Source organism: Salvia splendens, chromosome 4, assembly GCF_004379255.2.
Source record: "Salvia splendens isolate huo1 chromosome 4, SspV2, whole genome shotgun sequence".
Taxonomy (NCBI): domain Eukaryota; kingdom Viridiplantae; phylum Streptophyta; class Magnoliopsida; order Lamiales; family Lamiaceae; genus Salvia; species Salvia splendens.
Genome location: NC_056035.1, coordinates 27,226,648 through 27,240,628, shown reverse-complemented (window position 1 = coordinate 27,240,628; position 13,981 = coordinate 27,226,648). Strand labels below are relative to the sequence as shown.

The 13,981-nt window shown below is 35.3% G+C and overlaps 2 protein-coding genes across 5 annotated transcripts; one reads left to right on the top strand and one right to left on the bottom strand.

Annotated features, from left to right (window-relative positions):
• The first annotated feature begins 5,082 nt into the window (after nt 1-5,082).
• LOC121799269 lies at nt 5,083-9,666 on the top strand. Of its 4 annotated transcripts, none has more exons than XR_006050230.1 (5): nt 5,083-5,214; nt 5,357-7,047; nt 7,320-8,311; nt 8,926-9,034; nt 9,354-9,666. XR_006050230.1 is itself a non-coding variant. In XM_042198589.1 (4 exons), the coding sequence occupies exons 2-4, from the start codon at nt 5,557-5,559 to the stop codon at nt 9,469-9,471; spliced, it is 2,601 nt and encodes an 866-aa protein (XP_042054523.1). In that variant the 5' UTR covers nt 5,083-5,214; nt 5,357-5,556; the 3' UTR covers nt 9,472-9,666. The 4 variants fall into 4 exon arrangements, 2 of the variants coding, with proteins under 2 accessions (XP_042054523.1, XP_042054524.1); XR_006050231.1 differs by lacking the exon at nt 9,354-9,666 and adding an exon at nt 8,638-8,855; XM_042198589.1 differs by lacking the exon at nt 8,926-9,034.
• Nucleotides 9,667-10,345: 679 nt separating this feature from the next.
• Nucleotides 10,346-12,684, bottom strand: LOC121799270 (CBL-interacting protein kinase 2-like). Its single transcript, XM_042198591.1, has 2 exons — nt 12,545-12,684; nt 10,346-12,162 (listed from the first exon to the last, which is right to left on the bottom strand). Exon 2 carries the CDS (start codon nt 11,836-11,838, stop codon nt 10,486-10,488), a length of 1,353 nt encoding a protein of 450 aa, XP_042054525.1. The 5' UTR covers nt 11,839-12,162; nt 12,545-12,684; the 3' UTR covers nt 10,346-10,485.
• Between the last annotated feature and the right edge of the window lie 1,297 nt (nt 12,685-13,981).

Genomic DNA, 13,981 nt, shown 5'->3' with positions numbered 1-13,981 from the left:
CTACTTTTTTTCACTCCTACTTTATTCTCTTTCCAGTTAACCACTAAACACCACTACCTAAAACATGTGTCCAAAAGAAATGTGCCACATGTAATGGGACAGAGGGAGCATTACCTTTAGACGTCTCTAGGGTTGTTATATCAATCACTTAGCTAGAATAAACCTTCTCCCGATGTGAGAAATCTATAGATTAGGTGTTATGGTCGAAGTACCCTTCTAACACTAACACTTAACTCCAAAAACCTTCAAGATTAAAGACCTCGCACGAAATCTCAACTCTCTTGAGTTCTATTGAATTAAAGTGTGAATTATTCTTATTTCTAGGTTAATTATTTCATCTTCTGATTAATCCAATTAACCCTAACAAAAGAATTAGTCAAACAACCACGGGAGCAAGGTAAGTGCAAAATCAATCTCCCTCCGTCCCAACTAAGTTAAGTCGTATTCCTTTTTAGGATGTCTCAACTAAGTTGAGTCATTTCCTTTTTTTGACAAAAAATAAAACATCCTATCATTCTTACTTTATTTCATCACCTACTTTACTCTATCTTTATATTTCATACTTTATTCATCTCTCATACTTTTCCACAATTTGTTAATTTCTATACCAAAAGTTTTGACTCAACTTAGTTGGGACGGAGGAAGTATGAAATTATTGCATCTTCTCCAAGAATTCTATAATGGAAGTTTAGTTACTCATGTTTATGGTGAAACTCGAAGTTCACTACAAAAGATTCAATAAAAAAACATAAAGAATGCAAACTAGATACTCCAACGTGATGAATAATCAGAGTGAAAATTTCAATCTTCGAGTTAAAGTCTTCAATCTTCAATTCTTGACCAAGAGTATTCTTGAGTGTGTGTAGAAGGTGTAGGAGGCGGTTGGTAGCAAAGTATGAGTAAACCTAGCTTCTTTTTCATTCTTATTCTTCTATCTACGTAAAATCGCGTAAATTGCGCATGTTTTTCGCCCGCCTGAGTGACTTTAAAGCAAAAACTCATTGTTAATTTTTGTACAATTAGATCCATTGATAGTGGTAAACTAAAATTTCTAATAATGATATGATTATGGGGGAGAATGATCAAACAAAAACAACTAGTCCATCAAAGTTCTTGTATGGGTTCTTTATCCATCTTGTGTGTGTATCATGCAAGTTAGATATCACAAACCTACACCAATTATAGCTTTTGATGTTGTCAACATCAAATATGAAATTGACAATTTTAGGTCTCACATTACCATCTAGTGGAGTGTTAATTAATGTCGCCTCTACCAGAATCATGAAGTTCTACATGACCCTCTCACCATCTTTCTTGTTCTTATGTAGCTGCTCTACAATATAAGTTGGCACCATCTCATCCTCTACACCTTGACTGTCTCTAGCAGTTTCAATTTTGATTTAATTTATAAAGGTCCCATTGGGAACCCAAAAGTAATATGAACATCGTCTTCATCTAAAAACAATGGTAATTCATTGTTCACTATAATCGAGGAACTTGCAATGTCAAGTTCCAGAGGAGGTATCGTGTCAATGCTCTTGAAATAATTTTTATTTTGTATTGTACCCATGCACCAAATCCAATCTGTCTGACAGCTGCTATTTGTTTTACTTTTAAAGATTAAAGCATATTAATAAAATAGGTAGGTGATCTCTTCCGGCTAGAGTCTTTGTTTTAAACCTTGGTGAACAACTACTTGTTTTCCTTTCTTAGCTCTTGCTTCAACAGTATCATAATTCTTCTTTTTTTTATTGTTTTTTTATCCATCAACATATCCGCTATTATTTTATTATCATTCTCTACAATTTCCATTACATCTAAACAAAATATTTTACAGTGTGTTGAATGACATATCATTTTATAAACATAATATATCATACTATGTAACAAAAATATTATTTCTTCTATAAAACATAGGAACCACAAATATCATACAAACCATATCATTCTATAAACGCTATATATAATTTTATGCAATCAAACTATCATTTTAACCACTCAAAGTATAATTATATGCAGCAAAAGTATCATTTCTTTAATAAAACAGGTACCACAAACATCATCAAAACCATATCATTTCATAAACGTTGTATATCATTTTAAGCACCCAAACTATCAATTTAACCCCTCAAAGTATCATTTTATGCACCAAAGATATCATTTCACCGATATAACAGTAACCACAAACATCATCAAAACCATTTCATTTTATAAATGATATAGTATCATTTTTATGGACCCAAACTATCATTTTTACCCCTCAAAATATCATCTCATGCAGCAAACTTAACATTTAACAAATGTAACAGGAACCACAAACATCATCAAAATCATATCATTTTATAAATCCTATATCATATCTGTGCACCCAAACTATATCATTTTAACCCCTCGAAGTATCATTTTATGCAGCAAACGTATCATTTCACCAATATAACAGGAACCACAAACATCATCAAAACCATACCATTTTATAAACGTTATATATAATTTTACGCACTCAGAGTATCATTTTAACCCTCAAAGTATCATTTCACCAATAAAACTGGAACCAAACAGATAAGTAATGCTATATCATTTTATAAATGAATTATATCATTATGATTCGGAAAAAATATCATTGTATATTCAAAACAGTAAACAAATACATTTAAAGACGCCATATGAGCTTGTAAACCTTAAATTATGGTAAAAATACATAAATCATTCTCAATATTTTCATTTTTTTGCAAAAATAGTAGAAATATCAACTGAAATAGATGTTTATAGTCATCGAGTCGACATAATATATCATGCAACTTTAAATCTATGATAAAAAAAGCCATGGAATCGAAAAAAATAACCGAGAAATGATAAAATCGAGCAAAAAGATCGATAAATGAGTAAATAACATCTTCTAAGGTGCATACGGTTCAAAAACTGTCGGTTCTGGTTCGGAACCGGCGTTCACGGTTCATGAAATCATTGAACCCAAATTCAAACAATAAGGATGAAAATTGCAATTTTATTGATATAAAGTTAAACAAGGCTAAAAGTTACAACTTATAATGATTACAATTTACTTATAAAAATCAACTGGTCATACTTAAAGTTAGACCTTTTGATTTTTCAAATGCCAACTCTGAGCCTTTGAGTTTGAAGAGAGTGTATTGGATTATTCTCTTTTATAGCTACACATTTTTTGATGTGTTACTCTTTCTTTCAATATGGGATAAAAGTAATTATTTGTAACTACATGATAGATCTTCTTCATTCTTTGTATATATTAGTACTTTATCTTCTATTATTATAATTTAACAACAAATATTGTTACATGGACTATTATTCATTAATTCTTTATAATTATCGATTCGTTTATATGTATAAATTTATGTATAGGTTAACTAATAAATACTATTATACACATTAAGAGAATAATTATTATATAAATTACTAATCCATCGATAATATTATACAAATAATTATTTTTCTAGGAGTATGTACAAATCGTATTACTCAAGGAGTATGTACTAATCATATTACTCAATAATTGCTTATTCTTATCTATCAAGAATATATTCAAATAATAATTATATTTATATATATTATACAAAAAATGAAGAAAGGTAGAAGATAAAAGAAAGTTTTGTATCCCACATTCCACATTAGAAAAAGATGAATGAATGATCTAAACATGTAGTTATAAAAGAAAATACTTCAACATATTTTGTCTCACGTTGAAAGTGAAACATAAAACATTAAGCATGTCTCTATAAAAGAGAAACAACAAAAAATGGTTTCTTAGAATTTATAGGCCCAACAAATAAACATGGGCTATTATGAATTTCTTGTATTCATTTATTTGTAAAAATTGATTTATAAATATAAAAATTAAAATTTATAAATAATAAATATTTTTTTAATTTTATTTGAATCGGCGGTTTGGAATGGCAGTTCCGGTTTCACATTTCAACCACGTGATATTATTTCAACCACTATATATCTTAATCTAATGACTAAGATTTGGTCTTAATTTCTTATATATGATAGTTAAATTAAGCACTTTCTTTCTCCCCAAAATCATCTTAAAATATGAAATTTACATAGCTCATTCGATTTAAATTAATTTTTCGTAAAAAATATATCAAATTAAAGGTAATTTCATAAGGATTCTAACGATATCTCAATTGCATATGTTCCGAAGATAATTGGATGATGAAATTTTATAATTTTTGTTTCAATTTTCGTATATGTTGATAATCAGATTTTATATCAATAAATGCATTAAACAATCTCTATATAATGCATGTACAATATCAATAAATCTGTATTGATATTTTTTGATACTTGTGTTGAGATTTTCATGTCATTATGTTGATATTTGTAATATACTATGTTGGTATTAAAAAATTGTGAAAATTATTATGTTATAGATTGACTATTTTATAATTTTATTGATATTTTATCTACTATTTATTGAAATACGTGATCTTTAGTCTCATCCACTCATTTTAAGATCTAATGGTGTAGGATAAGTCTTAGTTTTTTATTAGATACTATATGCATTTTAACATGATCCTATTTATGCTATTAAATTTGGAAGACTTAATTTTTTTGTAAATTATCATGTAAATTTGTAATATATTAGCTTATTTATTGACTATAAATTTATTTTAAATGTAAAATATCGAAAATGTATAATTAAGTGTATAAAAAATATTAATTTAGTGCATTAAATTTTAAACAAAAATTAACAACGGTGAAATTAAGAGAGATAGAATCTAGTATTTGTAGAGTCAAGAGGATAATCTCATCCTATTCTATAAATTATTTACCATGTTTAGCAATTTACTCATCCAAGCTGAATTTATATTTTGTGATAATTAATGATTGTACATTTGGAGGTACTAATGAAGACTCATAAAAACCTAAGTTTGAAATATTTTACTCCTAATTTAGTAGCCAAGCTAGTCAATGACCAATGAGAATCGGCTTTCATTTCTTAACCACAAAGCGGCCCGCAGAGAATCACTCCTCTCGACGGGCTGACGCCTATAACCCGGTTCAATATGTCCGGTCTGACTCATGAATATATACGATGAGTATTTTCCCTTCCCTGAAATGTTTCTCTCTCTTATCTCTATAAAAAATATTTTCTCTCTCATCCAAAATCATCAAATCATCGCCTGAGAAGTTCGCCGCCAACCTCTTTTTTTTCTGATGGCCGGAACATTGGTACGCGCCGTAGTTCGTTTCTCGTGCTGTGTTGTTTTTCTCTCAAATTTTTAATTGTGATTGATTTTTATTCGTTTCGTGTCATTTAGGGTATAAAAATTCCGAAAAACATGATTGTTTATCTGCTAATTTTTTTAATCAGGTGGTTACACGTAAATTGCGTCGCTAGCGTTTGGAGGAATTGCTGAAATCGGTTGCATTTGAAGCATTTCTGAGTTTCTAGGGTTTTGTGTTAGTGGTTGGGGAAGTTGGGGGATTATTTGAAGTTGCGATTGATTGATTGATTGATATTCTTTCATTGCGTTGAAGACTGGGGAAGAGAGGCGTGGGTTGAGGAGGATAATGTGTATACTTTGCGTGATTCAGAAGTGGTCGCGGAGGATTGCTACCATGTTGCCATGGCTAGTAATACCACTGATTGGGCTATGGGCTCTGTCGCAGCTCTTGCCTCCGGCGTTCCGATTTGAAATCACGTCGCCGAGGCTTGCTTGCTTGTTAGTACTGTTGGTAACACTTTTCTGGTACGAGGTTCTCATGCCTCAGTTGTCAGCGTGGAGGGTCAGGAGGAATGATAGGCTTAGGGAGAGGAAAAGGTTTGAGGCTATTGAAAGGCAAAAGTTGAGGAAGACTGCCACCCGGAGGTGTAGGAATTGCTTAACAGCGTATCGGGATCAGAATCCCGGTGGGAGCAAGTTCATGTGCTCTTATTGTGGCCATATTTCAAAGAGGCCGGTTCTGGATTTGCCTGTCTCTCCAGGAATGGGTAATTCAGGGATATTGAAGGATCTCGTTGGCAAAGGTGGGAAGATATTGAATGGGAAGAATTGGTCGGACAATGGGTGGATATGTGGGCAGGACTGGCTGGAGAACGGTAATTGGGTTGTGGGGCCTTTTGCGGGCAAGTCGAACCGGAAGAGGAATGGCATTGGTGTCGGCTTATTTGGAGGGGATGATGATCATTGTCTGGCTGAAAAATCTTATTCTCGTGTTTTTATTTTTGCTTGCAAAATATTAACTGCTTTTTTATTGAGCATCATGTGGATTTGGAGAAAGATTTTTAGGGTTAGTTCATCCAGTGATGATACATCATCTGATTCAGAACGCAGAGGAATGCTCGATAATCAAAGCGAAAATGGAGGGAACGGTCAGGAGAGTAGAGGAGAGAAAGCTCGAAGAAAAGCTGAGGAGAAGAGGCATGCTAGATTAGAGAAGGAGCTACTGGAAGAGGAGGAAAGAAAGCAGCGCGAAGAGGTCGCAAGACTAGTTGAAGAACAGAGGAGATTACGAGATGAGAAACTGGAAGCTGAAAAAGATCGCAGTAAGGGGTCTCCCCGAGCTAAGGAAAGAGATAGTAGAAAAGAATCCGAAAGAAAGCACCAGGAAAGAAGGAAGGAGAAAGACAGAGGATCAAGTAAAAGCAACTCTGATGTTGAGGAGTTGGAGAAGCGAGTCGGCAAAGAAAGTGACAATAACAAGAGGAGTGACAGTGATAGACGGGACCAACAGAGAAGTACACCTGAAAGTATGAAAGCTCATGGTACAGAACTGGGGCATGGATTTAAGGGTGCTGCAGCAGGCAGTCATAACCGAGGGAATGCTGGAACAAGATATTTGGATCGCATGAAGGGCACATTTTTTTCTTCTTCTAGAGCATTTACCAGAGGTGGTTTTTTTGGAAAGAATACTAACATGCCAATTGTTTTGAGAGAACTGAAACCAAGCCCATTGCTAGAAAATGCTCAAACTGTTGCATATAGAAAAGAAACAGTACAACCTGACCAGGCTTCTGGTAGACCAACTGTACATGTAGATGATAAGGGTTCTAACCGCCCGGTAAGTTGCTTCACATGTTAAGTTTGCTTTTCTTTTGTTTACTGTGTTTTTTTGGGAGGTTTGGGCTTAGTTGATGGGTGGATATGCTGTTGAACGCTAACTGCATTCAGTGACGTATGTATGACCTGTCAAAAGTTTTACGAATCAGTTGTTTGATGTTCTGGGAAACTGAAATTTTGAGCTTGTAGAGAGATTGTGAGGCAGTCATTATCAGCTTAGTTGACTTATTGTTTGACATGAAATTCTCATTTATGCAACTGATTCTTCTACAGGTGCTCATTGAACATCAACCAAGTACAGCTCCTAAAAAGTCGTGGCAGCAACTATTTGCACGTTCACCACCTGTTAGTGCCCCCTCCAACACGAATGTTATAAGCAGACCAACCGGGAATCATAAAGCAGAAGTTCAGAACACCCCCTTTTCTGGTAACCCTCCCCCAACAAAATCAGTTGACAATCCTATCGATTTTGGGCTGCAGTCTCCGTTTAGTCTACCATCATTTCCCTTTGAATCGAGTACTAGCAGTACAGTTCTTCCATTATCTTCCGAACCTATTCAACCTAAAAGGGCAGATAAACAACATCAATTTCTGCTAGAGGAGACAGAGATCTTTGAAGACCCCTGTTATGTTCCAGATCCAATATCCTTGCTTGGACCAGTTTCTGAATCACTCGATAGCTTTCAGCTGGATCTGGGTTTTGTCGATACTGGAATGGAAAAACCATGTGCAGTGAAGACTAAATCTGCACATTCCAAAGTTACCAAGCCATCGCCAATAGAGTCTCCATTATCGCGGTCACGTGTTTCAGAGGATAGCTCCAATGGCTTAAATGGCAATGGCACCTGGCAGATGTGGAATAGCTCTCCTCTTGTTCAGGATGGTCTTGGTTTGGTTGGTGGGCCTATCAACTGGCATTTGCATCCAGAGATGAACTTGTTGAACAAGGAAGATAATATGCGTCATGTACCTCATAAAACTATGGCTTCACTGTTCAAGAAGGATGAACAAACCTCTTCTGGACCTCATCCTCCCCAGCATGTTCTATTTGGGAATTCTCAAAATGGTGGAATAATCAATACATCCGGGCCGCCAATTTCTGATGGTCCGTGGTTGCCAAGAACTTTATTTGGACAAACTTCTGATAATCAAGCTGCAATGAAGCCTAATGGGGAAATGCTTCAGAATGGCCTAATTTATGGAAATACTAGCGGACCTCCTGCTAACCATCAATTTGACGTTCCTGCTTCTAGTTGTTGGACTAGGTAAGCATAATATGCTGAATTATATTGCCTACTTTTCTCTTGGTTTCTGTTTCCTGGTACGGCATAATCAGTTATAGAGAAATTTACTGGATGGGTGCCACACATTATCTTAATAGATATTGCTATGTGTGTCTTACTTCACATGTCTAATTTTGGGAGTGATATGTGTTTATTCGTATATTTGAATTGGATCATCAACGACATCTGACACTCGTCAGAAAGATATAGCTATTCTAGGAATAGTTGGCCGAAGACTGCATTCTTCTTTTGCTTGCTCATTTGGAGAATTTGGCCCTCCTAATTATGCCTTATTTTTTTTCTTTTAGGGATGTCTTTTATAGGTCAGAGTCATGATGGAAGTTGGAGTAGGATTGGAATTGAGTTGATACTTCTCTACTGGTGCTCTGTATTGTAGTTGTCGAGTGCATGAGAAATCGACATGTCCATGATGTACTATGGGCTATGAAAAACCCCCAGCCTAACTGTGTGAACTTGATAGGTTCAGATTTTGGGGTATCTATGTGCCATGAATGCTATGAACAAAGTTAGTGTGAACTTTGTGAACCCTCAGCCTAACTGTGTGAACTTTTTGTGATGCGCTATTTCTCATTCAGGTGGACCTACTGTATATCAACATTGTCCAACTGAATGTGAAATTGTTATGTGCCTCAAGTATCATAATGCACATGGAGGCCCCAAAGCTCAACTTCACAATTAAGAAATGTACGCAAAGCTAACTATCAGCTGGTTTTCTGATGGATCATTTTCCTATAAAAAATGAATTCATTGCAAGGGCAGTTAATAGTGGAGCATTATAATTGGTCTTGTTAAGAATTCTCATTTTCGATTGGATATTGCAGTCTCTTGTGCCATAGCAGAAACTGATTAGGGCTGTAAAATGGTTCTTTAGGTCAAGTTTAGCCTTCTGTTACAGATATTCTTCAAATTCATTTGTATAAATTGGAGGTAGTTGCATCGACTGTATGCGTATGTCGTTTGAAAAAGCAATGTCTCATTTTTGCTGTGGTGTTTGTGTTTGCAGAAAAGACTGGACAGTGGCGGGTTCACGAGAAAATGTTGGAAGCTCTCCTACGAATAGGCCTCACATCGGAGGCCTCTACTCACCGCCGGATGTACAGTCTCTTTGGTCGTACGAGTAGAGATAGGAAAGGACAAAAGAAAAAGAAGGAACAATGAAAGACAAATAGGCTCTTTGTGGACTCGAATTCCTCCTGTGTGAAGAGGCAAATAGCCTCTTTTCTGGAGATCTATATAATACAGGATTCCAATTGTATCTTCCTTCTTTTCTATACAAGGGAGATTTTAATTTTAGAAAAAAAAAACTTGTGATCATATATGCATGCGGGCGTTTCCAGGTATAATTACTTCAATTTATATGTTTTTCTAGTTGGACTTGTTATATACTCCCTACCTCTCATAAAAACAGGTCATTTAGGGTTGACATGTGTTTTTAATTTATAATTGGTAAAATAAGAGAATGAGAAAGTGGATTATGGGGTCCATAAATGATTAAGTAAAAGAGAAAAAAAGGTTGTCGTAAATGGAAATGGACTATGTATGTAACGGATAAAAAAGAAAATATGATCTATTTTTATGGGATGGATGGAGAGATCCTTATAATAAACTAGTGTAGGTTCTTTTTCTTTTGGAGAAAGAGGGAGAAGCTTGATCACCTTGGTTTAAGTAATTAGTGCTCGTGAGAAAATTTAGTATTCCCTCTGTCCCATAATAGATGACACATTTGGAGAATATGCGAGATTTTAGGAGATGTTTTGTGTGTTAGGTGAAAAGAGAATATATTTATATTAATGTGAGAGTGAGAAAAGACATCTTTTTATGGGACAAAACTAAAAAGGAAAGTTAGACATCTATTATTATGGGGCGGATGGAGTTATAGAATTTTGAAATATATTTGGATTGGGATCGTGGTAGTGTTTGAATTTTGATTGTCTAGTTGTGAAATAGTATATCACTTAGTTATACACCACTTAAGAAGATCCTACTAACCAACTGTTAAAATTAACAAGCTCTTTATTCCTAACAAATGTCAGAATAACTCCATAGGATATAACAATGTCATACAAATGCCTAACAAATCAGATGGAATTCAAATCTTGCCTAACGAATACGATGACAATCATAAAAAATAAAAGCTAGGCTTGTGAATCTTGACATGTCTGAAACTCTGCTTGCCCAGTTTGGTGTGGTGGTGAAGGCTCCTCCCCTTGCCATGTCCAAACAATATCCTTCAGAGATGGCCTCATCTCTTTCTTCACCACCTTCTGAAACTCCAACGTGTCTCCGTTCGCCTTCTTCATTTCGACCAAATGAAAGTTCGGGGCAACCTCAAAGATCTCTGCATCAATGGACAGCGCCCCTTTTCTCCCTTCCCTCGATCCTTCAAATTTGAGACGTCCTCCATCCTTCTTCATCATCTTCAGCTTCAGACGCGTGGCTACTTCCTCTAGCTTCGAGGTGATGATCTTGGCTGTCTTGTTGGACGTGAACTTGATCTCTTTCTTCTGCTCAGCGCCCTCGAACAAGCCAGAGAGGTCGAATCCAGCCGAGAGGGAGATTATTTCAAAGGCATTCAGATTCACGGGTTCAGACTTCGTGTCTATATCAAGAATTGCTTTTTTCGTGTTGTTGGTGCATCCGCTTGGGTCAGCAGCAGCGTGTTTCAAGGATCTTGATTTCAGACCTTTACGAAACCAAGAATTCTCCATGATCTTGGATATGGAGATCCTTGTGTTCGGATTTGGACACAAAATCTTGGAAATCAGCCTACGCGCATCAGGTGGGATCCAGTTCGGATATTTGAACTCCGCCTTGCCAATTTTCCTGTACATCTCCATCAAGTTCGAATCCTGGAATGGAAGATGACCGGATAGCAACACAAATAAGATCACACCACAAGACCATATGTCGGCCTTTGCACCATCATACCCTCGTCTGCTGATGACCTCAGGTGCAACGTAGGCAGGTGTTCCACACATTGTGTGAAGCAGCCCGTCTTGCTGCCTTGTTTCCGCTAGAGCACTCAATCCAAAGTCAGAGATTTTCAAGTTCCCGTGTTCATCCAGCAGTAAGTTCTCAGGCTTCAGATCCCGGTGATAAACACCCCTACTATGGCAGAAATCAACAGCACTGATCAGCTGTTGAAAAAGTTTCCTCGCAGCATCCTCTTTCATCTTCCCCTTCGTCACCTTGTTGAAAAGCTCGCCTCCTCTTACATGCTCCATTACGAAATAGATCTTCCCCTTGGTGGCCATAACCTCGTAAAGCTGCACAACGTTCGGATGCCTAACAAGTTTCATCACAGAAATCTCTCTCTTGATCTGTTCCACCATCCCAACCTTGACAATCTTCTCTTTGTCAATCACTTTAATGGCCACACTTTCACCGTTCTTGACATCCCTCGCGTGGTAGACCTTCGCAAAGGTACCTTGCCCGAGCAACTTCCCAAACTCATACCTTTGCATCAAGACACCTCCTTTATTATCCATTCGACTCAACACCTACTTTACAAACTAAACTTCAAGAAAGCAACAACTCAACCGTCTTCGTCTTCACAAACATCATCATAACAATGCCTAGCAAGCTTTGCCTTCTCACAGAAGATATAGACGGAAGGAGGACTTAACTGACCAATCTCATCGAAGACAAAGAAGGGCGGCTCGGATAGAGCTTCCACCTCATCAAAGATGGAGAAAGACTGTCTCGCCGGAAGACACATCTTTCAGCATTCCCCGGTCTTTTTTCTTCAACTAGAGAATACTGAGTGATGAAATATTTCAAGTATAATTAACCTTAGATAGGAACAATCCTACCTGAAATAATCACAAATCATATGATTAGAATTCATGAAGAGTATAAAACCAATTTTGTAAAACTATTTTTTCACCAATCTATTAGATTCAACAAAATCAAAGCTTAAAAATACAATCTTTGGTGTGAGTTAGTTCCACATATCAAAAACATACATACAATAATTCAACAAGACCAAAGCTTAAAAATTCAATCTTTAATGTGAGTTTGTTCACATATAAAAAACACACATACAGTAATTCAAGAACCCTAAAAAAGGGAAATCCCAGAATCATAAACCGTGAATGGATCTGATAAACAGAATAAAAAAAGAATCTTTGAAACAACACACCAAAAAATAGCAAGAAAATAACAGGAAACGAATTAATCTGCAAATTCAGGTACCTCTTTCAATTGGAAAACCAGGGTGGGAAGAGACGTAGGGCAATTGATTCAAGAAAGAGGTGAGTGGATTGGTTTGGTTTGGTTTTAGTGTGAGAAGAAATTAGGATGCGAGTGTTAAATATACCAACTCCGAGTATACAGCTAATCATTATTAGACTATTAACTAAATAAAAGTATTAAGTCTAATGATTATTATTTGAAACCAAATTCGAGAAGAGTCGTCACTAGTCGGTTACGACTACCTTTTTCTAAATAATATTCTGAAATAGGAGTATATTCTATATATGCTCTGTTTTGTGGTAATATGCCAGAGCAGTTTACACCACAGGACCTTCTACCTCCTTTTACAAAATTACCCTTTCGATCAACTATTTGCCCGTTAGAGTGAGACAAAAAAATATATTCCGTCCCATAAAAATAGAGGTTTTGGGGCACGGGTTTTAATGAGATATTAGTAAAGTATGAGAGATCTAGAAAAAAAAAAGTGATTGAAGTATTGTTAGTGGAGAATGAGCTATAGAAATAAAGTATTATTATGAGACGGACTAAAATGAAAAAAGAAAACTATTTTTATAGGACGGAAAGAGTATACTCCCTCCGTTCCACAATAGTGGAGTTATTTTGCTATTTTGATATGTTCCATAATAGTGGTATCATTCCATTTTTAGTATAAGTCAACACATTTCTTCTCATATACTTTACTCCCTCCGCTAAAAAATGAAACTCCTAATGACAGACGGAGAAAATACTTATTATTGGTCATTTAAATTTATACATATATATGAAATAAAAGTTTTGAGTATATTTATAAAATTGTAATTTTAAGTTAAGGATATTTATAAATTGTTATTTTAAGTTAAAACTATGTTATCCGTTTCTTTTTCTTGTTAATTGATACTCCCTCATTTCCTTGTTAATAGATGTATTTTTTTGGCACGATGTTTAAAAATAGTGTGTTAAATGGATGGTGAATAAAATAAGAAAGAATAAAGTAATAGAGGGAGTTACTTATTGTCAAAAATAGAAATGACTCAATTATTTTGGAAATTTCTAAAATAGATAAATGACTCTATTAACATGGAACGGAGAAGAGAATGAAAGTTAATGGATAGTGAGAGCCACATAATTATTAATGTTTAAAGATGAGTCTTAGTGGTATAAATTATAAATAACTTGATGTACATAAGAAATGAGTTGAGGAGAATTTTCCATAAATGGATGAGCTATTTTACGGGTACTGACGAAAAAGGAAAGTGTCCATATTTTTATGGGAATAAGTGGGTATTAATTTTATAATAAAATGTGAGTGGAATGAGTAAGTTGAATGTGAGATCCATTACCAAAAGTAGTACTATCTGTCTCAGATGTCCCATTTCTTTTTTGCACTTGTTTTTGAAAAATGACAATAAATAATTAAAGTAGAGATAACTTAAAATA

Coding starts and splice junctions, on each gene's coding strand:
- LOC121799270 (XM_042198591.1), bottom strand. CDS start 11,838: ATGGATAATAAAGGAGGTGTCTTGATGCAAAGGTATGAGTTTGGGAAG.
- LOC121799269 (XM_042198589.1), top strand. CDS start 5,557: ATGTGTATACTTTGCGTGATTCAGAAGTGGTCGCGGAGGATTGCTACC. Junction 7,048..7,319: donor ATAAGGGTTCTAACCGCCCG/GTAAGTTGCTTC, acceptor ATTCTTCTACAG/GTGCTCATTGAACATCAACC. Junction 8,312..9,353: donor GCTTCTAGTTGTTGGACTAG/GTAAGCATAATA, acceptor TTGTGTTTGCAG/AAAAGACTGGACAGTGGCGG.